This window comes from Lingula anatina, chromosome 10 (genome assembly GCF_051362555.1).
Source record: "Lingula anatina isolate TDL-2025a chromosome 10, LinAna3.0, whole genome shotgun sequence".
Classification (NCBI taxonomy): domain Eukaryota; kingdom Metazoa; phylum Brachiopoda; class Lingulata; order Lingulida; family Lingulidae; genus Lingula; species Lingula anatina.
Window position 1 is genome coordinate 10,608,672 of NC_141776.1, and position 27,888 is coordinate 10,636,559.

The 27,888-nt window shown below is 37.6% G+C and overlaps 3 protein-coding genes and 1 long non-coding RNA gene across 10 annotated transcripts in view; 3 read left to right on the forward strand and 1 right to left on the reverse strand.

The window, feature by feature from the left end:
- Positions 1 to 16,753, reverse strand: part of LOC106172931 (solute carrier family 9 member D1) — a 33,631-nt gene extending 16,878 nt beyond the window's left edge. The window contains exons 1-7 of one of the 4 annotated variants that reach the window (XM_086998168.1): positions 16,502 to 16,753; positions 9,722 to 10,303; positions 9,118 to 9,239; positions 8,537 to 8,677; positions 5,753 to 5,944; positions 4,987 to 5,115; positions 61 to 153 (exon numbers count right to left, since the gene is read on the reverse strand). In XM_086998168.1, the coding sequence (XP_086854294.1) occupies positions 61 to 153; positions 4,987 to 5,115; positions 5,753 to 5,944; positions 8,537 to 8,677; positions 9,118 to 9,239; positions 9,722 to 10,190 (1,146 nt within the window). In that variant the 5' untranslated portion in view covers positions 10,191 to 10,303; positions 16,502 to 16,753. The remainder of the gene's footprint in view (positions 1 to 60; positions 154 to 4,986; positions 5,116 to 5,752; positions 5,945 to 8,536; positions 8,678 to 9,117; positions 9,240 to 9,721; positions 10,304 to 16,501) is intronic. The other 3 variants (XM_086998170.1, XM_086998171.1, XM_086998169.1) reach the window with 3 other exon arrangements.
- Positions 1 to 27,888, forward strand: part of LOC106172929 (alpha-1,6-mannosylglycoprotein 6-beta-N-acetylglucosaminyltransferase A) — a 379,609-nt gene that overhangs the window by 240,482 nt on the left and 111,239 nt on the right. The gene's annotated exons all lie outside the window — the stretch shown is intronic.
- Positions 501 to 3,115, forward strand: LOC147759571 (uncharacterized). Of its 3 annotated transcripts, none has more exons than XR_015331549.1 (4): positions 501 to 1,551; positions 1,793 to 1,886; positions 2,284 to 2,438; positions 2,620 to 3,115. It is a non-coding gene; the product is annotated as an uncharacterized LOC147759571 (long non-coding RNA). The 3 variants fall into 3 exon arrangements; XR_015331550.1 differs by having other exon boundaries at positions 2,639 to 2,656; XR_015331551.1 differs by lacking the exon at positions 501 to 1,551 and having other exon boundaries at positions 1,880 to 2,069.
- On the forward strand, positions 16,780 to 27,827 carry LOC106172924 (uncharacterized). 2 transcript variants are annotated; one of them, XM_013553851.2, is made up of 8 exons: positions 16,780 to 17,144; positions 18,082 to 18,164; positions 18,980 to 19,153; positions 19,408 to 20,116; positions 20,598 to 20,704; positions 21,298 to 21,411; positions 21,651 to 21,809; positions 22,277 to 27,827. In XM_013553851.2, the coding sequence occupies exons 1-8, from the start codon at positions 16,781 to 16,783 to the stop codon at positions 25,610 to 25,612; spliced, it is 5,046 nt and encodes a 1,681-aa protein (XP_013409305.2). In that variant the 5' UTR covers position 16,780; the 3' UTR covers positions 25,613 to 27,827. The 2 variants fall into 2 exon arrangements, with proteins under 2 accessions (XP_013409305.2, XP_013409306.2); XM_013553852.2 differs by having other exon boundaries at positions 20,601 to 20,704.

A 27,888-nucleotide genomic window follows, 5' to 3' on the forward strand; every position in this document is an offset into this window, starting at 1 on the left:
TCCAACATCCTATATAAATTTACTAATTGTATATAATTAGCTTATAAAGCTCAACCTCACCTTTCTGAGTTTAGCTGGAGAAAATTCCAGTCCCACCACAAAGAGAATGAAGAAGACGCCTAGCTCCCCTATGCTCTCTACCTGGATGACAGACTGAAAACAACAGAACAACACTCTTATAATTATAATGTTTGTATTGTACTAGTATTTTAGAAATCCCTCCAGTTTATCTCTGGCCAGCTGACCTTGTGAGCTTCTAAAACAAAAATGTTATAAAAAGAAAAAAAGAAACATATTACATCTGCTGGTAGTTTGATAGATGTGAACACACTTTAGGCCAGTAAGATAAAGTACTCCAAAAATTTTTCATTACTTTTCTATCTGAATCAACTTATTAAGGGGTTTATCGACAAGTCCTTGTTCTGGAACTTAACTTTAATCAGTTAAACTATATTCATTCTGCTAGTATCTGGATTTTTAAAGGTATACATTGAGTGTTAGACCTTAAGAGCGCGTCCATGAGAAAGCCAGACAGATCAGTCAGAAGGTGGCAAGGTGGGGGTCAGCAGATTTTAATAATTTTTGGTGTGGTAAACCATCAACATAAAATATATCGTGAGCCACTGACTTTCTTATTTTGGATCATTAGTTTTAGAGATATGGGGGCAGATCTTTTATTGGCAATTTTGCCAAAATATAGCACTTTTTAGCTCTTGAAAAGTTATAATTTTAAATATTCTTTTAAAAAATCATGTACAGCATAAGGAATTATTAAGGTAAGCCACATGATAGGTTAAGGAAAGACCTTTAATACCCAGTACAGATTTTTTGAAAAGGCACTGTCATGACCACACAAGGTTGATTCTAATAAGGCATGTTTTCCGTATGCTTGACCCCCTCCCCTTCTTTAAATGCACACAACTTCTTTTTTGCAGGTTTTATCCATATAATTTTGGTATGTGCTGATAGAAAAGGGTTGAAAAATAAATTTTGTAAAATAAAATCTGTGTTAAACCTTGTAAAATAAGAACTACAACAATTTTAAAAAGGGCCTAAAAACGAATATTTTTATACTACTTAAATGCTAAACTGTTTCTTCAACTAAATAAATAAGTCAAAACCATGTATAGGTTTGTGAAAAGCCCTTAAAATAATTATGTTTGCCCTGCAGACGAACTTATGAAGCGAAAATGCATTTTTTTAAATTTGTTTATGTTGTAGAAACTAAATGTAAAATAACGATGCTAACTCTGTGACCTATTTTCAACCTGGCGGGTACTAGGATTATCACCGGAGCAGCTGTGGAGCAAAGCACATCGTCTTCACAGTGTTAAAACATAATACTTTCTTAAATTTATGAAGAACACGCACTAGAGATGCTTAAGTACATCTCAGAAGGATTGGTGTGCACCAGAATATAACAAGAAATGACCATAGCAGCTGGTCGTTCTTAGAATGTGCATTTTTTGGTTGAACCACTTAGACTGTTGTCAGGCTTGGGTTCCTCAATATATCCATCTCATCGATTTAGCTCTGGATGTTTGTTGTAAGGTAAGTGATCAGTGGTGGCATACATATACTAGAATCAGATACACAAAAAACTCAAACCAGTTTAAATAATACGTTTGAATATTATTCAGTAATATAAAGAATATAAGCAAATTTTAAAGACATACTGGTATATTTCAATTCACAGAGTTTTACTTGATTTCTGTTTCATGGTAAACATGTATGCTGAAAAGAATTAACTGTGTATCTAACTTATAAAGTATATTTTTGCATTAAATTCTAGGGCTTTGTTACATGTGTTATCATAACACAAACAGTTAAGGACTATGCTGAGCTTGAAGACAGCTTCATAAGAAATTTTTTACCCAGAATCAAAGGTATGTAACACACATTCAGTTTCAAGTTTTGGCATTTTAGGGGATGTTACTTGTGCCAGTTTTTTACATTTTAGTTTTATATTCACTTTGCAGATTTGTGTGTTTACAATGAAGTTGAAGTTAACCGCCTGTGCTTCAATTTTCAAGACTTACATATATTACACAGGACACTTGTAACTAAAGGTACTTATGTAAAATCAGGAAAACTTTGCGGTCCATTATGTTGTTCATGTTGCTTTGCAAGGGGGCGTGCCATACAATTAAGCTGATTACAACGACTGAGCCCGAGTGTGATACTCCGCTGAGATAGATTGATCCTGCTACGATAGTTTCTATTCTGAACACAGTAAGCCTCTGTTGTTGTAAAGCATTTATTGATGTTATGTTTATTTTTCAGAATTTACATCCTAGGCCTGTATGTGAACCTTGACCTGGACAATCTTACAGACAATAATAGAAAAGTCACCTGAAATTGCACAGGCAAATTCATCAGATTCAGATGTGAGCACCAACTTTGTAATGCCTGGAACACTTCCACGGAGAAGAAAAAAGGTTTACCTTTTTTTCATTTGTTTCTTTTTATATCATGAAATTCTGGTAGCTACAGTCATGCATATTTGATTTCTTTTTTTACATTTATGCAATATGTTTGATCAGAATATTATTTAGTAATTGTTCTTATACAGCAATTAACATGAGTTTAAAATATGTTTAATACATTTTCTTTTGACAGCCTGTCCTGCCATCTTCAGGTAGACGCAGTAGTGGATGTCCTGGCAAACCTCTATTTGACTTGGAGGAGCCACCTTGGGACAATCCCCCATGACAAATGTGCATCTTTGTCTTGGCAATCTCATTCAGTTTTGTAGGAAAGGAGGATTGGCGCCATTGAATTTACAAATATTGACAATTGACAGTTCAGTCACACTAAACTATAGTGGCATGTTGCTTCAAGTTACCACACTTATTCTAAGATTGCTGAATTATCATTACTGTAGGAGACCCTGGATCTCTCAACCAGAAGAAGAAACTTGGGGATCAATCAGTTATAAGATTAAAATCTGTGGAACACTACCCATCACTGTTGTGTTCAGTATATGGAAAAGATGGCCGTGATATAGGAACCTTGGAGATTCATAACTTGATTTCACTCCTGTAAAAAGTAACTGCTTTGTTCTTTTACTGTCCAATTGATAATATGAAAATAAAGTACTCCTCCTGTCATTGTATGTTGCTGACTCTGTTTTAATTTTCTTTATAGATAAAGAATATAGATATCAAGATATCACATGTATTTACAAAGCCTATGAATCATTAGAAAGGAAAAAGAATGGTTGAAAAATGCAATATAAATCATTTCAAGTGGATTAATTAGTGTTGCACTTGAGAAAACTGATAAAATGAGACAGTCATTCCCTTTTACCTTTAGAAAAATCATTTGTAATTTTTTTTCTCTATTGCTCCCTGAAAATAAGGTATATACACAATGCTGATGACACTGGATATGCACAGTAATAACTTATTAAATGGAGGGGGGGGGGATAACTTGTAATTTAAATTTATTCAGAAGTTGTATGGCTCTGTTTGAAAAGAATATTATTTGAGCAATCCTGTATTACAGATCTCAAAATAAAAAACCTGCAAAAATGGGCCTCTTGATTATTTTGAGGAATTAGGGTAACTGTATTTTTGGGACAGATTTGATGGCAGCCATTTTGTATTTATAAAAATTGGATAGATTTGCCCTTATCAAAGCATAGTTTGAATTCCTGGCTGTGAGTCTTTGATTAAATTTGATTATTGGAAGGAATTTTATCTCAAAATGTACTGATATCTTGATTTTGGCCGTTTGGTTTTCTGCTAAAATTGCTTAAGTTTGAGGCACTTTTTCAATATCTTCTGTTGTGTTTAACACACTTTTTGAATTTTGTATGATTAGACCAATATATGTTTAGGATCCCTATAAAATTTTATGGCTGTCAAGCCTGCAAAAAGAGAGATATGAATGCTTGAACATTGCTTGGTAGAAAAGTGAGTTTGGGGGGTGGGGTCATAAAAATGGGCGTGGCTCGTTAGTTTGTGGGTTAAACTGAAATTTAGTAACATATTCTCAATGGCAAATGGCTGGTTTAAATAGGTAAATTTTCAATTAATTTTAAAAAGTCGTCAGTTTTGACATATTTGCTTATGAAGTGGCTTTATTGACCGAAGCTGAAAATTAAGCCAAAAATGGCCAAAACATATAATATCATATTATAATTATATCCAATGATTTCTTTTGGGATTGTTGCCTTCAATCTTAATATCTCCTATATATGCAACAATATTATGAATTTGGTTGAAATCTGTTGACCCCCACCTTGCCACCCTCTGACTGGTCTTATCATGGACACACACTTAATAAGTTTTCCACAGCAAAATTTATTGTCCTGGAAATTTCAACATTTTCTTTATCACCAGGGTATATGGCATAATTATCCAAAACTGGTGCAAACATGCTGAAAACTTTTCAGAATGGCCGGACATTTGGACCGGCAGTAATGAAAAATTTGTCAGGCCGCTTGGATTTTTGTCGGACCGAAAATAACCTATGCGTTTGAGACAGATACTACCACTACAATTAGGGTACTGTATATATGTAGCTTACTTTGTTTGTTAATGTGATAGGTTTGAAATGGAAGGAAAAAATGCTTTGGGTTTTATATAATTTTATTAGTGAATTATGTCGAATGACGACTGTAAATTCAAAATTGCGGCTCTTAAAACTCTTGTCAGTCCTTTGGACTGACTAAATCTAATTTTTTACCGGTCCAGAAAAATTTTCTCGGTCATGACCAATCAGACAGACAGTTTCAGCATGTCTGCTGGTGATAGAATTAAGATCCACTTGTTTTTTTTTCTATTTATTTTTTATTTTTTGAGTCAGTCCCACAATGGAGGTCCCAGTATAACACCTGCCACCACAAACCCAAACATATGTATGTCTTTATTATAACAGTATAGCCTACCTTGACTATGTTGAGTCCTGAGGGTCCCAGTATAAAACCTGCCACCACAAACCCAAACATATGTATGTCTTTATTATAACAGTATAGCCTACCTTGACTATGTTGAGTCCTGAGGGTCCCAGTATAACACCTGCCACCACAAACCCAAACATACTGGGTAGCTGTAGTGCCTGACACAGCCAGCCCAGGAGGAATGCCAGGACTGTCAGCGATATCAAGTCCTGGGAAAGATAAAACAATTGTTAAGTAAACTGTTATACAGAGCGTGTGTGTGTTTGTGTGCGTTTGTGACCTCTTCCATTGTAACAGTTTATCAATTTTTTAAAATAACTAGGCCAAGCACAATTATACTGATTTTTTTCCATACATCATTAAAATACTACAAAAACATCATGCAGTTAAAACTCATTCATTTTTCCTTTTTGTAAGAAATCTGCCATTTTGTACTGGAAATGTTCCCAGTAGGAGTGGTTGGAATTTACTCTGTTTTGTCACATGACAAACATGCACAAGTGACCAAGTGACACAAAAGTGTGTAGGCAAGAGAACAACACACTTGCATATATATGTACTGACAAACGCAGACAATCACACACACACACATGCACACGCACACACACACAAATAAAGACATGGGCATGCACAACACTCACATGCGCACACACAAATACACACACAAATAAAGACATGGGCATTCACAACAACACAAAACATGCATACACACACACACACACACACACACACTCTTAGGGACCATTCCCACAGATATCTGGATCGATCTATCTCCCTGGAGAGTCTCAGGGAGTTAGACCGATCCAGATGGATCAATCTAGGCATGGGAACCCAGTCTTAAGTAACCTGAATAAGCTGATGGTCCTCTATTGGCACTGTGGAATCTTTGGACTTGGACAGAATGTACTGGTTTCCCTGGGAGTCTACCAGCTTCACATGGCCACTGCTCTCCTTGGGTTTGGCTGAACTGCTGTTCACTGCAGGGGGCCCACTGTCATCACTGAGGCGAATCACGGCCTCGATGTTATCTCCTTTGGACTGAGAAAAGAACGGACATGCAAATTGAACTGTAAAATTAATTACATAATCATAATTATATAATCATCTGATGTGTTAATTACACAGGAGGATGGAAATTTTCTTTATTACAGAGAGAATTTTAAGATGTTCAGCTGAACAGAACCTAATGTTAAAAACAACTGTACCAAAGATTATTCTAGTATGTTCAAAGTCCAATAAAATATGTTCTACATAATTCTTTGGTTAGCATTTTCAGCTGCAATGTAATTTATCACTATTTTGATATAAATTTTTGATTTTATATTGATTCTTATTTTAAAGATTCCCTGACTGCCCAAAATATGCTACTGTAACTGTGATTGCAGTGTTCAATGTAGATATCATGTAATCATTTCACTACTTCCTATCCATTACTCTGTACTAATATGACATATTTTGGACATCACTAAGATCTGACATGCATATATCATACATTAATAAACTTGTTTTCTAATCGTAAATCACTATTTCCAGAAGAAATACCTTTTTAAATTACGTAACTATGTAAAATATTATATACCACTGACTTCTTTACACTAAATCGTAGATTATCATATTTTGAAGAAACGCATTTTCTTTGGGCCTTCAGGCTACACCACATAATTTATTTAACTTTAAATAATAAATCATCAACTTAGGGGCAGTTGAAGAAGCTGATCAACAATAACATTAACAACATGGGAGTCTTATTTGTCTGACCTCAGGATATCAACTGTCACTAGGGATATTACTTAAAATTCAATATGAAGACCCTCAACAGTTTCAAAATTAAGTTCTAAGTAAATTACTAATCTTAAATAAACTTATAATGTTAATTAAAATTTTATTTATTAATATCTTGAACATTCTCTTTAGCTAAAGTGTTTAAGGGGTCAAGGATATTAAAAATACGTCTTAAACTCGATTTTTAGTTTTTTATACGTTAGAAATAATCAATATTGTATCTAATACTCAATTAAGTTATATTTTTGCAACACGGACTAAAAATATACATTTGGACGAGTTTTTCTACCTGTCCGTGGCAGCCTTTAGGCTCGGCCTCCGTTGCCAAGCACCGTTAGTATGGGGGGCGGGGCAAGAATGGTTGTCTAACTTGTCTTCAGCTGTTACGCGTGCACTGGCAGCTCATAAGTCTTACGTCAGCTAAACTGAGATTATATTGTTTCCATTTTTTACATTGTTAACAATATATTAAATTTTTTCCCTTAGCGTCTCAATCACGTCACGTCAAGATCACACTTGAGCTGCTGAGAATTCGTACAACGTCTGGGGTTGTCAGAAAAAATCGTTAGGCAATCATTTTATTCACAATAAAGATCGTAACAGCAAGCAAGTTTATAAATAATATTGCCACCCAAAACATTTTCAAACTCGCCTATTACGGTCTCGGCACTCTGTGGCATCGTGGCTGATACGTACCCACATTCGGCCATTTCTCGGAGTAATTCTTTCTTTGCTTTCTCCATTTTCGCGTCTTGGTGTGTAGAGCGGCGTCCACGCACGACGGGTGGCATTGTCCTCTGCTTGCACCTCAAGTAATTTTCTTTTTGTTTGTTAGCGCTTTCTTAGACACTTCCTAGACAGTGCACAGACTCCTACTGCGTCAGGCACAATTATGATTAATTACGTCAGTGAAACGAGAGTAGGAAGGCCTACTCAACTGTCAATCATTTCTCAGGGAAGAGCGGCTTTCGTGGTGCGAATAAGTTTGCGTACAAAAGTAAGATTTTCTGGCATCTAGATAGAAACAAACAACCCAATTTTAACACGTAATGGTGTATAGACCTTCCCGATCAATAAGATGATAACAGGTAAGGTGGAGGTGCAATTAGTTTGCTAAATTAGCCCAATTACCTGAGCCAAATGGTTTATGAGCGATTTCTCAGCTTTGAAGATTGATAACATAGTCTAAACTTCAATCCCCATATCTCATTCTTTTCCTGTCAGATTGACATGAAATTTGATGTGTCTGAGTTTCAGTATAATATTTAGTCGACTGCGTCTTGGGTTCTTGATTGACTTTTTATTTTTGAAGTTATTAATACTGAAAGTGGATGGTCCATATATATTTCGTAAAATTCACGTTTTATCAAAATAAAATCAAACGTAAAAATAATAAGAGAAAATCCTGCCAGAGTTTACTGGTTTATGTGCTAACCTTTAGATAGCTATTTCAATCGTATTTATAGGGCTTTTTGTTTAAGAGAAAATCTTGATTAAAAAAATGACAATTTTAGCCCCAAAAGGCTGATATTACGTCACTCGTGTTACACTGTGACTACAAACTTTGGAAAATTGTTTTGCTTGCTAGACCATATCCTTTAGTTAATAGGAAATTCAATTAGCTGCATTAGTTTTGGACTTTTTCGTTAATATCCTAGACCCCTTAAGTGTTAATATTATTAGCTTGCGACATAAATCAATTTTCTGATGTACTACATATACATAATACTCTTAAATATAACCTGAATATTTCATTCTTTATCTTCTACTTCTTAAAATCATCATCATCATCATCATCATTATTATTATTATTATTATTACAACATATAACACAGTGCGATAACTTGCCAGTTTGGGGTCATTGAGGGCGTGATCAAACACATGTTCATCCAGCGTCTTCTCCAGCTCGTCAGCAGCCCTGGCCACCTCCTGCAGCATCTCGTAGATAAACCCTGAAGATGGGGTGGTGTTATTGGGATTAGCTTTCTCCTGGAAAATATTGACACTATTTAAAACAATTATATGTAACAATGATTTGAATTATAATGGATATACAAAGCATCTATTTCTAAAATAAATTTATAAGCCTGCTTAATACTTGAAACTAAAATCAGTTGATATGCACAATAAAGTAAAATTGTTCTAAAATGTAAAACGACCTTTAAAATATAATAAATTCAATTTATAGGTTAAGTATTTTAAAGTAAAAAACGTTGGAGGAAAAGTAAGCAGGTTTTTAAATAGTGTTGCAACCTGTCACCCAAGGAAGTAATACTGTTACTGTAACAGTAGTATTTTGTAAAGTCCTTACTGTGTGCAAGTATTATGAAACTGCTTTACTAGTAATTCATATTACATGCACATTCATTGTTAACAGATCATGCTGTTGTACAAGTTGAAATAAATCTAATAATCTATAAGAGAAAAACCTTCATCTGTTTTTCAGTCTCCTCTGCCTTCAGCAGTTTGTTATAGGCTTGCTCCTCTTTCAGTGTCAAATCTTTCAGAGAATCCAGTCTCTTTTTACTGCTATCTTTCACATCAGCAAGGTCTGAAACATGCAACAGAAATAATCTTAGACAGCATATAGCAATAGATTGTTGCAGCCAGTGATGATTTCTAATAACTCATCACTTGAAAGTGTACATATTCATAACTTTTCACTGATTATGTTCTTCTTTTAGTGAAAATTTAAAAATTTTCACTAAACTTTATTACAAAATTGCTCAAATAAACTTCTGTCATTTAAAAACTGCATACACCATGTGTGAGGCCTTAATGTATTGATTAATTAATAATTTATTGGTAGAAAAAGAGAGACAAGCTAATAATTATCATAAGATTTATACACCATGGAGTGTGCACCAGTATCACACAGCCTGTGGAGAATATATATCAAGATAGACTGACCCAGCTTGAATGGGAACATGACTTTAAACATTACGATATCTTACATTTTACCAAGATTTCCACCATACCAGTATGATGTCAGAGTCAAATGACTGTAATGTATGAACGATATGTATGAATTACCTTTGACGTCCCCCTGTATGGAAGACTCCAGTGACTGAATAGCCTGATAGATCAACCCTTCACTTGAATTCAGCTGCATTTTGAACAGATCATATATCTGGACTTGGAACTCCTTGTGAGGGTCTCTCTCCCCCATGTCCAGCTCCCTCATCTCATTGGTCACCTGCCGAATCCCACGCTCCAATTTCTGCACTGCTACTTCCTTCTTTTTCAGGAGTAGTCCAAACTGGCGGCAGGAATTTGCATTCCAAGTCCGTGTTTTCCAGTTTGAAATTTCCTTTTCTTCCCCTGCTTTCTCTTTGTCATTTCTGTTGTCTGAAGGAAGCTCTTTGACTAGTGGACGGAATTTCTTTGGAGCAAGTGGCGGAGGAGGAGGTCTTTTTTCTCGGCGATTATAATTAGCTTTGGCACTTATTTTCATGCTGACCAGCAGCATAATCAGTATGATAATCTCCACTCTGACAGCCATATTTTTCCCACACCTTCTCTGCTCCCTCACAGTGCTCAAACATTGTCAAACACCACTAGCTGTAGTTGTTATGGATAGTCACAAAGGCTGGTTATGAACTGCTAATGCAGGTTCTGTAATGAAATTACATATAACCTTTAAATAAATGAATGACTCAATATGCCTGCACTGACCTGTCTATACAGTTAACTGGCAGAGCACATGAACCTAGCTATACCTATGCACGCATGGTAACAGATTTCTGTCACTTATTCATCAGTGTAGATTGCTTCAGATTTATGACTGGAGCCACTATTAATAGCGTTAAAGATATGGGACATAGAATGGTGAAGTTATAAATAAAATAATAAGATGCAGGTAACAATTAAAGCCTATTTAATGTACAAAACCATCTTTGTACAAATCAGAAAACTAAGATCAAGTGGGTAAATTCTACTAGATGTGGAATGAGAAAAAGAATAAATAAAACTCAAAAACATTAGTACTATACGTCATATGATTTTGATAATGCAGTACAAATGTTATGGTCAAATTTTATCGACGAGTCAAATATACCTTCAGCTTAAAGGTAGAATCTACTGGAATATATACTACAGCCTTAATTAAAACATTTCCCCATCTTATTTTCTAAGACTGGGTTCCCATATTTAGATTGATCTATCTGGATTAACCTAACTCCCTGGGGGTTCACGTTAAATTGCTATATCAGCTCAAGAGGCTTAAATGTCTGTCACCCCTATCGAATCAGCTAGGGGTAAAGATAATTACCCCCCCAAGAGCTTTACTAAGCATGACAGACGTTTAAGCTGGTAAGTTTGATTGCAATTTAGTGAGACTCCCCAGGAAGAGAGATCGATCCAAATATCTGTGGGAATGGTCCCTTAGTCTACATGTACTGTAGTGTAAAGCTACTATTCTTTTCCACACCAGACCTTAATTGTGTATCTGTAAATAAGGATAATTACTATATACAAAACCCAGCATATAAGAACTAAAAAATGAAATTTCTTTATTAAAAGAATCCTATGGCTAATTTTACAATGGGTATGATATTGCATTATTTGGCATACATGTAGATGCATGTGCACATCTGAAGAAAGAAGTGGCATATGCAATGAAGGAAATGTTCAAAGCACTGGGTGTAAAAACATCGAGAGAGAGAGAGAGAGTGAGCTCCATGCTACAAAGTTAATCAAACCAAAGCTATATTGACCCACCGATTTTTTCAGAGTTAGATCATTTTTTAGCACGTGAACGAATTATGATACTTCTTTGCGCGTAAAGAAAATTGTGATCCATTTTCATGATTTCTACCGGTACAGTACTCGGGTACTAGTGGTAGTTGTAAACGACTCACTGTACATGTATATTTTAATTTTTATGGGATTACAGCAGCTCTAGCTCAGACGGATAGTTCACAATATTTACACAGTAGTCTGTAACATTATCTTCTTGTTTTTTGGTAAATGTTATTAAAGTTCACAAGCTTCCATTAGTGGCATTCTTTGAATGACCCTTGGTCACCTACAGATTACACTTGATGACAGTTCTCAGCCATTGTTAAAGTAAACAGGTGTTCCTCATACTTTTTAATGTACATGTATATACAAGCCTATCACTTCACAATAAACTTTCGTAGAAGTCAGACGCATTGTTGTTGTCTCTCTCCTGAATAGAGTCCAGCACGTTGGACTCAGTAAAGAGCCATCATATTACATGGTGTCAGAAGTGGTTGCCAGACATAGGCAACAGTGACGATCCGTGGCAGTTTTAACATTGTGTTAACTGTTAGCATGGAACTCACTGGTATCCCAACACCTTCCATGGACTGGAGTGCGTCTAATCTTCCTGAACAGTGGAAAAAATTCCACAGTCTCGTGGAACTTATTTTTAATGGGCCACTAAAGGAAAAGGAAGAGAAAGTGAAGGTGACTTATCTCTTGTTATGGATAGGAGACAAGGGGAGAGAAATAAAGTCAACTTGGACAAATCTGGACGAACCAGACAAGCTGCAGTCATATTATGACCGTTTTAAAGCCCATGTGCAGCCGAAACTGAATCCCATCTTTGCGCGGTTCAAGTTTAACAATGAAACTCAAGGTGCATCTACCGTTGAACAATTTATTACTCGTTTGCGGACACTTGCTGTTGACTGTGCATACACAAATGCAGAAGAGATGATCCGAGACAGGATCGTATTTGGTACCTCATCAGAGAAAGTGAGGGAAAAGGTCATAAATGAAGGTGACAAGCTGACACTCGACAAAGCCGTGCAGATAGCCCAGTCGTACGAGTATTCAATGGAACAACTCAAGACAATGGGAAAAGAGGTCAGCAGCATTAAGAAACAACCTCCACGTACAGGCAACTGGAGACATGTGAACAGACAGAAGAAACAGCAAAAGCAGGACAGACATGAGTGTGACAATTGTGGCTACGAGCATGCCAAGACTGATAGATGTCCGGCTAAGGGTAAACAGTGTAATAACTGTAAGAAATTCAATCACTTTGCTAAAAAATGTCGCAAAAGTATTGCTAAAAAACATGTTAATGAGTTGCAAGCTTTGCCAGATCAGCCCGATTCTGATTCTGATTCAGATTCACAATTTATTGTAGATAGTATTGACACGTCAGAGGGTTTAGATCAAGCATTTTGCCATGTAGAAATTGGTCCAGCAAAGATCAATGTTATTTTTAAGATTGACACAGGTTCTCAAGTGAATATTTTACCCAAGCATGTGTTTGACTCAATTGGTCATGTAGACGACCTGAAACCTCCTAGTCAGAAGCTTACTGCTTATAATGGTCACTCACTAAAAAACTTAGGGTCTGCAAATTTCACTTGTCAGTATAAGAAAAAGTCCATTGGCCTTCTGTTTCACGTCGTTGATACAGAATCTTCACCGATACTTGGTTTGAAAGCATGTATGGACTTGTGCCTGATTAAGTTAGTGTATGCTTGCGATGTAGATGCTGATGTGAAGCGAGAGCTGGTCGGAAAAAGAGATTCTAGTAAACCCAGCCAAAGTCTGAACAAATCCGAGTTTGGTAAAGACCAAATATTGCATGAATACAAAGACGTATTCGAGGGTATAGGATTGTTCCCAGGTGAATGTGTAATTCACACTGATCCCGACGTAATTCCTGTTGTTCACCCCCCTCGCAAAGTGCCGCATGCACTTCATGAAAAGCTCAAAAATGAACTTGAGCGTATGGAGAAGCTTGATGTGATTTGTAAAGTCACAGAGCCCACAGAATGGGTTAATTCTCTTGTGATTGTTGAGAAGCCTGAATCAAGCTCAGGTAAGGTACGTGTGTGCCTGGATCCCAAAGACCTAAATAGAGCTATTTTGAGACCCCATTACCCCCCTAGAACGTTAGAAGAAGTATTACCCCAGTTAGCAGGTGCTCAATACTTCAGTAAGTTGGATGCCAGGTCAGGGTATTGGACAATTAAACTATCCACAGAATCCTCATACCTTACGACGTTTAATACGCCATTTGGTAGATACAGATATCTGCGACTGCCTTTTGGTTTGAGATCGTCGCAGGATGAGTTTCAGAGAAGGGTAGACGAAAGTTTTGAGGGTCTAAACGGTGAAATAGCCTTAGTAGATGACATCATAGTGTTTGGAAAAAACAGAGAACAGCATGACCAAAATCTGCGTAATGTTTTACAAAGGTCACGTGAGTGTGGGATCAAACTCAACAGAGAAAAAATGGAAATCGGCGTGACTAAAGTAAAATATTTTGGTCACATTATCACATCAAAAGGCTTAGAGCCTGACCCGGAAAAGGTCAAAGCAATTAGGGAGATGAAAGCCCCGACTAATAAGAAAGAGTTAGAGACTTTTCTGGGTATGGTGACATACCTAGCTAAATTTGCTACGTTAACGTATTTTGACCCCAGCCAGGTCACTACCTTACAGACTGATGCCTCTAAGTATGGTTTAGGTGCTGCACTGTTGCAGGATGGAAAACCCATAGCTTATGCATCCAAAGCTCTCAATACATCAGAAATCAACTATGCCCAAATAGAAAAAGAAATGTTTGGGATAGTTTTTGGGTGTAAGAGATTTCACCAATACGTTTATGGCCGTAAAGTAGTAGTGGAGACAGACCACAAACCTTTAATTCCTATATTCAAGAAGCCCTTGAATACAGCCCCTCCACGCTTGCAGAGAATGCTGTTACAATTACAGCGATACGATCTGGAGGTAATTTACAAACCAGGTACACAGATACCACTTGCAGACACATTGTCTCGCAATTTTGTAAAAGACACCTACCCAGAGCTCGCTAGAGGAATGGATGCACACGTACATGCAGTGCTCTCAAAAATTCCTATTAGTGATAGAAAGTTAGACGAAATTCGTCAAGAAACTGAACAAACTGAACAGTTTCAGACTTTGCGCAAAACCGTTTTAAATGGTTGGCCTGTTAAAAGGAGTGATTGCCCCTCTGAGATTATAGAATTTTGGAATCACAGAGACGAATTGTCTTACATTGATGGCCTACTGCTCAAAGGTCAAAAGGTTATCGTACCCCAGAAACTAAGGGTGAAAATGCTGCATTCTATACACACAGGTCACAAAGGAATAGAGAAATGCCAAAAACGAGCCAGATCAGCAATTTTTTGGCCAGGCATGTCAGGTGACATTAATGATTTTGTTTCCAAGTGCCCCATTTGTCTCATGCAGAGAAATAACAACCCTAAACAACCTTTGCAGCCACACCCCATCCCTGATTACCCCTGGCAAACAGTTGCCACTGACTTGTTTACATGGGATGGAAAGGATTTTATAGTTGTAGTTGATTATTACAGTCGATACTTTGAGGTAGCTCAACTTACCTCTACTCAAAGTTATCAGGTAATCAGCAAGTTAAAGGTTATATTTGCTAGATTTGGAATCCCAGAAACTGTCATTTCAGACAATGGTCCTCAGTACGCCTCTCAGGAGTTCACTGATTTCTCTAAGCAATATGATTTCAAACATGTGACCTCCAGCCCCAATTACCCTCAGTCCAACGGACTAGCTGAGAAATATGTCCAAATTGTAAAGAAACTGTTTGAAAAGTCAAAGTCTGATAAATCCGACCCTAATTTGGCCTTATTGGAATACAGGGTGTCCCCCCTTGACATCGGATACTCCCCAGCGCAGTTATTACAAGGACGGCAGTTGCGTTCTGTTTTACCTGCCACCAATCAACAGTTGTGTCCCCAGTTCATTGATCCTGGAAAGGTCAAACATAAGATAGATTCAAGTCGTCAAAAGCAGAAGAAATTTTATGACCATGGTTCCCGACCCCTTCCCCCTATAACTGTAGGTGAGTCAGTCAGATTTCAGCGAAATGACAAGTTATGGAAACCTGCCAATGTCATTGATAAGGTGAATGAAAATTCATTTGTTTTACAAGCTCCTAATGGTGGTATATATCGACGTAACAGGCGTCATATTCTCAAAACAAAAGAGCCCAATGTTCCTCATGACACTGACCCACAAGTGCCTATTTGCACTGAGAATCTGGTTAATAAATCCAGTGATCTTAAAATTCTAGCAGATCACCCTGAGCCTGCTGTAAATGCCCCAGTTAAGTCCCCAGTTAAACTAAAATCAACCCCTCAGAAAGATGAATGTCATTCACCCCAGCCCTATGTAACACGAGCTGGCAGAGTTTGCAAACAAAAAATTATACAATCTATGTAACTTTTGCAAAGTGATATAAAAGACTTTAGAGGAAATTACCCTTGGACAAAAGGATATGAACTTAACTTTATCAAGAATTTTTTCAATGACAGTATATGTTCACTATTGGATACACATATCTGACAGGCAGGACTAACAAGCACATATTGCCAGTGCAGGGATATTTCACCAAGACTATGACTGTTAACACCCAGGACATTTGATTGAAGAAAGGGAGATGTAACATTATCTTCTTGTTTTTTGGTAAATGTTATTAAAGTTCACAAGCTTCCATTAGTGGCATTCTTTGAATGACCCTTGGTCACCTACAGATTACACTTGATGACAGTTCTCAGCCATTGTTAAAGTAAACAGGTGTTCCTCATACTTTTTAATGTACATGTATATACAAGCCTATCACTTCACAATAAACTTTCGTAGAAGTCAGACGCATTGTTGTTGTCTCTCTCCTGAATAGAGTCCAGCACGTTGGACTCAGTAAAGAGCCATCATATTACATAGTCTTGCCATTAAATTGATCTGTCCTGGCGTTTTTCTAAATAGGCCTCAAATCTAAAAATTTTAATGAATTCAATAATAAGTGAAAATAAGAAAATACATTACCGCATAAAAAATGCCACATCCACGTTCATTTGTTGTGGCAGCTGTCAACCTTGCTCACAGGGAAATGGACTTCACTTCCGGTTTAGGATATTATACTTATTTTTTCAAGAAAATCTACTTTAATGTGAATAATAAGTAGATATTAAACATCATTAGTATACTCAAATTTTAAATACCTTGCAATTTAATTAATATTCAAAACTATATTACTAATAAACTTTAAAAAGTTAAACATGATACCATTACCCTATGAAAGACAATGCACAAAATCTTGCGCAGATGGAGCAAAATTGCCCAGGTTTCAAAATGGCGTCAGGTTTAAAATCGTCTGGCGGTTCCGGGCCAGATTCTTCGCAGAAAAACGACAAAACAAGCTTTGAGGACTGCGTCTGTCCGATATGCTTGGATATTTTGATCAGACCTATCACTATGCCTTGCGGTCACGAATTATGCATGGTCTGTTTTCAGGAAAACGTCCAAGAAACCAGCCTGACTTGTCCGATGTGCCGTCTACGAATTTCCAGCTGGGCCCGCAAAGCGGCACGGCATAATCGGCTTGTCAACGAGAAACGATGGAGACAAATACAGAGACTGTTCCCCAAGCAAGTTGAAAAACGCCTGGAAGGGGAGGATAATGAAGATGGTAAGCGGTCACTTGTAATGGAGTGTGAAGGGGGAGGGGGGGTACGTTTATTCCTGCTTGGGCATGAATCTAGTTATTGCAATCTGTTTGTGATAATTCCGATTTAAGTCCCATACAATTAAAAGGAATTCGTAGTTAATATATAACTGATTGCAAATATGCATTAAACAGCTGTGCGTGAAAAAGATATTAATGGAACTCAGATTTATCGTACTTCCTGTTAATATGTAATTTATCCTGGATATAATAGGTATATGTTTTAACGAATTTCAAGTTAAAATTTAAAGAATTTAGAAAGCATCAAATCTTAGAATTTGGCTGAACTGATTGTAAACATGTTTACAACACCCCTGTTTATGCACCCCCCCCTCCCCCCCAATGTGCTTCCCATCTGAATCCTGTGTACATACTTATTGTTTATTAGTATTATATTTGTTATTGGAATCATTACATCTATCAGAATACACTGTTATTGAAAATAATATTTTCAGTATTTTTGCAGAGGAGTTATTATTTCAAAACGTACATTTTAGAAGTATACTTCATTAATAAAGTTTGGTTTTAACCTGAATTGTGCAGGTGAGAATTGGCAGAAGTCCAATTGTGTTGTTGTTATTGTTGGCACGCTCAGGCCTAAGCATGTTCAAGTTGGGGATGAGCTCCATTATCAGACCAACTTTATTTATCTTTTTACTGTTTGCTTTATGCAAGATTTCTTTCATATTTGAAAACTGATCTAGACACGATGAAGATAAGAGCATTTATGGCCACACTTTAATTTTTATTATTTGCTTACTAGTACAACACATTTGACTGATCCAAGAACACAGATTGAGGTGTCATGGGATTATCATATGATGACACATAACTTGCTGTGGAGAGATTTGAAAACATCTCTTTACTAGTAAAATGAATTATAGTGGTTATTTTGTTGTAGATTACCTGGCCAACACCGCCGTCCCCCTACACCTAGCCCAGCCGGGGGAGATCAGGAAGGAGTATGAGGAGGAGATGAAAAAGGTAGGTTCTGAAACAAATTGCTATATTATTATAATTTTTTAATTATTGTTGTTGTTGTAGTCACTGGTATTATTACGAAAACCAAGTACAAAAACTGTTCTTTAGATGAAAATTGTGTTCTTCTTCCTATTATTCAGTATTATGGTAATTATCTCAGCAGTGAGGGTTAAGGTTATTGAGAATTGAAACAATACATCCAGCTTTAAAATCTGCTGACCTATGCTAGAACAGGCTGACAAGATTATGTCTTGCTGGCAAATATCAACCCTTGGTTAAAGTGGAAAAATAAAGAACTCTAGCAAGTTTATTTGATGTACTTGTGCCACATTTAGACATAGGCAATGTATTAAGTTGCCCTTTTAGGCCAGTAAAATCCATATTTTATATTATATTATATAAACAGCGCAAGCCACTGGTCCTACATTTGTGGCCACTTAAATTTTGTTTGGATCAGTAAATTTTACAGGATATGTGAACCTAGTGATCCCACATTGCCATTAGATTTTTTTCATGTTAGCTTTCAACTTCATTTTGTCTTTTCTTAAAAATTACTGTTACATGATGATTTAAAATAAAAATAGGCATCTTGTTATTATTAATATTAATGCAATTGTCAAAAATGTCCAATCTTATTGAAAATTTTATGTGGACCAGTGAATCCTGATTTTGACCAGTAGGTTTTAGGAAAGTGGTGGTCCGAATGGCCAGTGAGCTGAATAGTTTATGGCACAGACTGAATTATTATTGGCATGGATGGAAAACTGGACCAAAGTGTATATCTGGCACTGTAACTTCAATGGTATTTTGTGTTTCAGCTTGAAGCAGAGCGTGTCCGCGCAGCAGAGGAAGAAGAACAGGCCAGCCAGTCCATTATCCAGAAGATATTAGAGGAGGAGAAGAGACAGGCAGAGGAGAGGAAGAGGGAGAGAGAAAGGCTGGCAAGTCACGATGAAGAGCTGGCCAAACAGCTCAGTGAAAAAATTCAACATGTATGATATTACTTTATTACTAAGTTTGATTATTAGGTATAATTTTTTAAAATTTGTTAGTGTTTATAAATTTTTCTCACTTATTAATTTTTTCATCAATTTACTTGATATGTATTAGCAGCTTTGAAATTATTTTCAACATTCGTTGATCTTTATTAACAAATTGAAAAAGATGATAATAATTGAATCTTTAGGAAAAGTCTTTATGTCTTTCTTTGTAAATAAGTTAATAATTTAAATTTATTATCTTCCAGGAACAGTTGGACACCCCACAAGTCAACAGCCTCCTTCGTCACATCTCTGGCAGTCGTCAGTCAACACGCAGCCACTCTTCCAACTCATCCAGGTCTGGGACACCCAAAAATGCATCCAAAAGCTCCCAAAAACACAACAAGAACTCTTCACACACCCTTGACAGGTTTTTAACGAAGGGAAGTAATAAAAGCAGTGGAGATGACAGCAAAAATAAAGACAAATCCTCGAATGTGGACGCCTATCCATACGCATGCATCAATCCTGAGGACAAGCCAGGGGAGAGATTACTTACAGCAGGTGATCTGCATCTCAACCTGGACACCTGTTTCTCTCTCCCTCGGCCAGCATCTGGCCTCAGTAACAGCAGCACTGACTCTATATTGACTTTGAGCACGGCCAGTGGGGTAGGGTCAGTGGCTGGACAGGGGACTCCCAGAGGGACAGCTGGACACGGGGCCCCACCACGGAGGATTAAGACTGACCAGGAGGCCTCTAAGGGGATGTCAGTTGGAAAGTCCCCAAGAGGAATGGGCCTTGAGGAAGGTCTCCCCAAAAGTGGCCTCCTGGAGAATTCTGTCCCCGAGGGTACTGGACTGGGGGACAGTATCAGGATTGTCAAAGTTGTTGTGAAGCCAGAAATGAGAAAGAAGATGGATGCAGCACAGAAAGGCTTTAAGAGCTCCACAGGTTTAAAGAAACATGGTGAAGGTATTAGATTTGTCTGAAAGAATAGAAAACTGAAATGGTCTGTTAAACTAAATAGAAAGAGAGGAGTACTAGTATGGTATTATTATAGGAAAGAGTACTTCATAGTTTTGTCTATTATTTTTGCCTCTTAGTTTAACACACTTATATCTGACAGGTTGGTTGTGGAAGTGATAAGTAATCTATAGGATTGAAACTCTTAATAATAATATAATATAATATAATATATGTATTTTAAGTCTAAATTCTCTATACATATGTTCAGTAGCCTTAATAATTATGTGCATTACATATATAACAAACACCTGGTCAGTACAATCTGTGTTGACAATCTTACCTTACCTTGAACACGCAGATACAATTTTTCAGCCAAGTACAAGGCTGCTCTTAGATGCTTAGTGCAGGATTTTATCTTTGATTATATAATTTAGATGGTGCCCACACTGAAGTTACTGAAAGTTGTTCTTTTATTCCACTGCCACAGCAGATCCAGGTCAAGGCGGCAGTCACCCAGGACGTTCCATGAGTGAATCTGATGAACTGCTGAGGGAGATGGCCAGGGCTTCTTCAGGAGAAGAAGGAAGCAAAGGGGTATGCATATTTATCTAGCTTATTTCTAAACATTAAAGTTATACACGATTTTGTCACTTCTTTTTCTTTTACATTGTGTAAAGCTCACACAATTGATGGTCACCTCAGTTAAATTTGTGAATTTACAGTGTCACTGTCCAGTAGTGGAATGCAGGACGCAGATGAGTAATAACTAGTTATGAATGAAGAGGTGAAAGTCTTGTGTGTATAAAGTCTCATATTCAAGAATAAAACTGGCTTAAAGTGTATATGAATGAAAAAATTTCATGAGTTGTCAGCCACAACAAAGTAGTTCGGTGTTTGTGACATATATTTCACTATGTTAACCCATATGTAGGTCAGGTAGCTATTGCATTATTAACCCATATTTAAAAAAAAAAAAGAAAAACGAAGGGGAAGGTGTTTAATAACACACATACACACACACACACACATACACACACACACACACTATCTCTCTCTCTCTCTCTCTCTCTCTCTCTTTCTTACCTGAGTACATACTGTGGGACTGTAGTTGTTATGTGAAGTAATTATGTAAAGAATCTTGTCCTGGTTTACCTTATGATACTAACATACTTGTTGATTATCTTCAGGCCAAACGCAGTGCCAGTGCCCAGAGTGAAGACAGTATAAGCCATGAACTTACCCACTTCAAACCCATCCATGGGTATCCACGCACCCCACCCAGGAGATTACCTGGTGGAAAGGTAATTTGATTTACAAAATAAAGGTGATCTGGTCCAAAAAATGGGACCCACATCTAACTCATCCACGCACCCCACCTAGGAGTTGAGAGCAAAGATTAAAAGGATATCTCTTCTAATTTTAATCCCTATTTAGTTTTACAGCAATTATATTAGTACTAGAGTTAATCGAGATTTGAGTTAACTTCAGATTATGACTATCCCATTGATACTACTAGGTGAATGATGTTTTCATGTTTCAGGTGATAGAACCATCTGTGATAGTTTGCTCCCCACGTAATCTGAGTCGTGCTGGCAGTATGGGTTCACCCACTGAGAATGGAGATCAGAGTATTATGGACCCCACTAGTCCCATAGTGAAGAAAAGACTACAGAGACTGGCAGAGGAGAGACAAGCACAGGTCTGTAGAAGTCTAAGATTACCTGTAGTTTGATGTGATGTAAGGGAGTTTTTGTAACTTGTTCATCAGATAGTAATATGCCCCATTAGTCCTAGTGTATGAATGCAAATACATTTAGCAAGCTGACAGTTTTAAAGAAAGATCTGAAAGAATGACGATTTCAACAGTAGTACAATAGATTTTACATTTTACTGTTAACATAAAATTCACCTTTTACAGCTTTTTATTCATGTCTTAATATTTTATATCATTAACATTTATTGGTTTTAGACTGTTATTTAATCTGAAATCTGTTATTAAAGGACTTGAATTCTTTTAAAACTTAATGTTAACAGCACTAAAAGGCATGTCATTGTATATTGCAGTTTTAAATAAATGAATAGATATTATTTTTGTTATTATACAAGCAGAGGTAATACTGTATGGTTTGGTCAGAGAAATAACAATCATGATATTTTATTATTCAGGTGCAAGCTTTGTCCAAAGCCACTTCCACAGAGATATCAAGTTCTAGGATAAATAAGGAGCACAGTTACTCCAGCCCGACCAAGATGATAGACCACAGGCACAGGAAGTGGCGACACCAGAGAGAAACTTCCTCTGAAACTGTTAACATGGCGAAGGCAGAGCCTGCTGTAGAGGGAAGTGCTGTGACTACAGTAGCCACTGTTGCTACTACAACCCTCAGGGCTCTGTGTTCTAAAAGAGATGCTCCATGTGCAGCATCCAGTTCATCTGCAGCTGCCACGACACTTGCTGCAAGTGGTGATGGGAAGGGTGAGCTCCAGACAGCAGTCAGAGCCATCAACTTTGACCTGTCTCAACAAGAGAGTTTGGTACATGGTGACAACACACTTATTGACTTAACAACCAGTAACTCTGGGTCTCGAACTCTTTTACCACTTGTGACAAATTTCGATGTCCTCCATGACCAGGATAATTTCATAGTACCACATGGCCTGGGAGAAAGTGGGTCAATTCTAGGCATTGCTAATGACTCAGTGGTGGAAGCTCAGGAGACTGTGTCCCAAAGGGACTCCTTGACAAATGTTGACAGTAAAAGGGCATTACATAAGCAGTTAGGTGGTCAAAATAAAGATAAAAACAATGAGCACAGTTTGTTGAAACAGGACTCGTCTTCTATGGATAAAAATCACAATTTCTCAGTACCTCAGAAAGGTTTACAGATGGCCAGCAGTACCCTAAGGCCTGTCTGCCCTGGCAGCCCAGTAGCAGCTCAGTTAGCAGGAAAACACAGACTGGAGAAGTTCCGTGGCGATGGTGCTATTCAACAAAAGAAATCCCCACAAGGTGGAAGCAGTAGTAGTTCCACCTTGGTCAAATTAAGCCCAGGCAAAGTGTACCGGATGAATAGAAGTTTAGCGAATAAAAAACTTGAGAAGGCAAGGGACTTGAAGTTAGGAGAAATAAACGATGAACCAGTATCTCTCACCAGAAGACCCCTTCATACCGAGGAAGAGGATGCTTTATCAAGTAAAAACCCCCAGACAGAAATGAAAATCAAATCTCTTAGTGATCAGAAAGCATCTTTACTGGCAGCCAGCGGAACTGAATCCAGCAACGGAACTAAGATTCCCAAAGTGGTCACCACTCCGCTGACGCCAAGGAAGATTGCCCAGAGACAGAGGGCACTGGCTATGAAGCAGGATGCTGATCATGTAACTGGGGTGGCAGTAGTGAGGAAGAGAGTCTTTGGTTCTAATGAGGAGGAGGAGGAGGAGGAGGAGGATGAACGTCACAGTTTGAGATCTACAACAGAGAAGAAAGCTTCCCATGAAAGAAGGCACCAAATTAAAATATCTTCTGAACTGTCTGGTGGTGGTGAAGACAGTGGTGCCAATGATGGTGTTTTGTCACATGTTAGCCTAGCTGAGACTAGTCTCTTAGACAGTGGACAAACAAAATGTGAATCTTCCTCACATAAGGAATTGAGATCTACACACCAAAGTCACAGGGATGTTACATCAGAATATGTATCACAGGTGACCAAGAATGACAGCAATAAAAGAAAGACTAGTGCCAAAGAGGGATCTGCTGTCAGAAGTCCTAACAAACAAAATGAAAGTACACCGCACAAGAAAAGTTGTAGAGATAGAGACAAGGCAACTGCTGAAGAGGCATCTCCAAAAAGCAAAGCATCTAGCTCCAGTAGCAGGAAAACCTCGAGTCGAAAGAGACCAGCTGCACGTGAAGTGACACCAAGCAAGAAAACTTCTGAAACATCCCCTAATAAAATTGGTCAGTGTGATAGAAATCTAAGGTGCAAACCACAGAGTGACAGAAAAGTATCCATGAGATTACAAACACAGGAGACAACACCAACAAAACCAGATGCATCTGATGTCAGTAAGCCTGTAGCAGCTGATGTACCTCCATTTAGAAATTTAAGGAAGCGAGGCAAATTCCTGTCAGACAATTTCAGTGAATCAGAGGCAGATCATGTAGAGGATGAAGAGGATCAACATATAGCTGCTCCAAATATGCGGAGCCTGCGTTCCAGGAATGTTGACTCTACTCCAAGTAAAACCGATGCAGCTTCAACTCATTCAGACACAGAAAATGGTGAAGACCATCCCCTCGGACCACCTAGCATGAGGTCAGCTAGGTCCAGACAGCAGGAGGTAACTCCAGGGAGATCCAAAATAACATCTAGGACAAAAACCAGTGCTGAGATGTCACCAAGCAAACTGAAGAGAACCACACTGGGGTCAGAGTCAACAAGTACAGGAAAAGGAGACACTGTTTTTCAGAGTAAAACGGACACCAATAGCAGAATCGAGAGATCTGATGCCGAAAAAACTCCCAAGTCCAAGACTGTGTCTCAAAGAGGGAAAAGTGATAGTATAAAGCCATTTAGCAGTCAGTCCAAAATGAGGTCACGAGGTGGAGAGGTTACTCCTAGTAAACGGGAAGGCAGTCCACTTAAAGATGAAGCAAAACTTTCTTTTGCGAAAAGACTTCGAAAAAGCAGCTCTGTGGAAGTTACAAACCCCAAGGATGCTTTTTCTGGACGAACATTAAAACACAACACAAAAACAGATTCTGAGTCCGACTATCATTCCTCTACGGATTCTGAGATTTCATTTCCAAAATCTGCCAGTAAAAAAAATTCATCTCATTCAAACAAAAGGAAAGAAACTATGAAAAGAAAGGGTAAGCAGTCGGATTCAACGCAGTCAAAGTTGATGTTTATTAGCGAGCAAGTTGAAACCAGCACGGACGATGATTTTGTGACACCAAACAAGAAAAGAAAATTGGTGTTTGGTTTAACAAAGGGTACTGAGGTCGCCTCGAAAAGATTAACCAGTCAAACAAAGAGAAATAGACGGGTACAAAAGAACAGGGCTTTACGAAGCGTAGACAAAGATAATCCACATGAAAGCAGTTCGTCTACACCAATTCAGCCGTACACTCAGAAACTTCGCCACGGTTCCAATGCAGTCAACTCGAAGAGTAAACTTACTTCACATTCCGAAAGTCAGCAGTGGGGGATGAAGGGCAAAGGTGAGGAGGGAATGCTCATTGAGGAAGACGAGTACGAGAGTGACGAGGTAGGGACTGCTACCACAGTCGAAGATGACGACTTCACCTTCGCGCTGAAGCTCCAGAAGCAGTTTGAATACGAGGCCAGGCTGAATACGACTTTTCACCGATCACATGGATCAGGGGATGAGTATAAGTTTAGAGAGCGACGGAAGGGCTCCACGCCCGTGTTTAGCCCCGTCTCCACTCACACGCGTTCCAATGACCGCAAAAGTAGGGTTAGGAAGAAACCAGTGTAGTTACAGAATGCACGATTTTCTTTCCATTAAACAGTGAAGGAGGATATAGATACCTGACAGTGCAGGTGTGGTAAAAATAGCAGAACTGACATTACGTGTAGCGCTTTTAAAACGGACGAAACCATGTATACATATCTATAGGGAAGCAGAATGTTTTCTCTCCCCAGACAATATTAGCTATTGTTTGAGATAGAATTTTGATGGTATAGGAGCACACGTTATGAAAGTGTGAACTGTGGTCAGTTGTAATTATGAGATTTTAAAAGTTTTATGTGGTCGGCAGATATTATTTTTTGTATTATTTTTTCCCTGAATCTATTTTTATATACATTAACAAGCGTTCTGAATGAAAGAAGTCTTTTTTTTCGAAATAATATTCAGTTCAGGAATTATAGGGGTTGGCCTTTTGAATGGTAGAATGTAAAAAAAGTTGCACTGTTCGATAGTTAACAGATTTCATTACGTGATTTAAAGATCTGATGAACAGTAGCAGTTACAGGGACGGTCCTCAAGGCCCCATGAGGCCAGTGCTGTGCATTGGAAGTGACGGGTCTTTTCAATGTGTTGAAATTACTGCTCATTTGTGATTGTTTATCTTGTTGAAACACTATTGCAAGATTGACTCCGATATTTCTGTGTGCATATGGACTAATAACAATCCTTGGACAAAAAAAAAACCTGTGCGTGCTCTCCCTCCCCTTTTTTGAAGGATATTTAAGACTGGTATATTTTCCTGTATAGCTTTTGTTAAGGTAGTCCAATACACAGACCTTTACCCATGGTTAATGACTTTATTTCGTTGTATATTTTTGCACACCACTGTGAGCTTCCTTTGTACATGCAAATGTATTTGATAATTGATACAATGACAATATGTTAATTGATGTTTGAATTATGGGATAAATCCAATATGAAAAGAAAAACGGTTGAGAACAAATTTATATCTTGTTTGTTGTTCGGATGAACGTTAACGACTACACAATATCCGAACAATGATCGCCCTCGGAGAAACGCGAAAAAGTTTCATCAAGCCTCATAAAAATAGTTTAAAGGGACGACAATTCTTCATTTAGCGGGAAAAGTGCCATAAAACGAATTTTCCCACACTTGCCAATGGCTAATGAATCCATCCTAACATTCGAAGCTACGGCTTTTTAAAGAATTTTTTTGTAATAAACTCTTAAGAGATTATTACGGAGGGTAGCCATCACTGGCGGTTCGTTTTGTTGCGATACCCAGATTTACGGTTAACCGCCATTTTGGTAAAATGCAATTCATTACATTTTTGTTTGATTTATTGTGGAATTTTGAATCTATGAAGATTTGTCAGCCCTTAAATGATTTTCTCTCCTCGTGAGAATATGGCCGTAAGCTCAGTAATATTTTTCTGTAATTGGTATTGATTGTTATATTTGTACCCATTATAAATTGTAATAACTAAGTGGTGTACAGCAAACGGGTAATATTTGAGGTTTCGTTTTATTGCACATTAAGGGATCTGTAAAGATCTAGTGACCGACTTTCATGTTGGCCAAAGTCAAATTTTATTGTTACAAGCGGATGACTTGCACATCACTCTGTCAGATGCACCATGTTATTTTTTGAATGAAGTGTGTTTATGTTAAAGGGTAGGAAAGGAAAGGTTAACACTTGATCTCATGTTGATTGTTAAATTTGTACGTCTGCATTGATTCTTGTTGCATTGATACATTGCTAGTCAGTAGAGTTGTAAGTTAGTAGGAAGGTGCGAGGTTATGCCAGCTTGTGATGGATTTTTTCAGTCGTTTTTCTGCTGTATTTTGGAATCACACATTTATAATTCAGTATGTTTAATTTTATAGTTGAGAATAATGTTAGATGTCAGCGTAGAATTTGCGAAATGGAATGCTCGTCGTTATATTGTAATAAGGTGCTTTTTTTAAAAAAAAGTATGAGATTGACGACAGCTTGCGGGTAGTGTGTCGTAAACCATTTGCACGGCGAGATGCAGAAAGTTGGTTTTGGAAGTAATAATTTATATGTTAGGCATTAGTCTACAAGTAACAATTCTTGTGCACTTCTCAATAAACCAATAGTGATGGGGCTTTTTTAAATGGGTATTTTAATATATTTATCTATAATGGAAAATGCCTTTCAAATGTTTTTGTTTAATTCTTTTCAACTTTTTATTTACTAAAAAAATAAAGTGAACACATTTTCAGTGTAATTTCTTTAAGACCATTGCGTATTGAATTATTTATTAAGTGCTTGTGACAAAATACAAACGCTAAGAATGT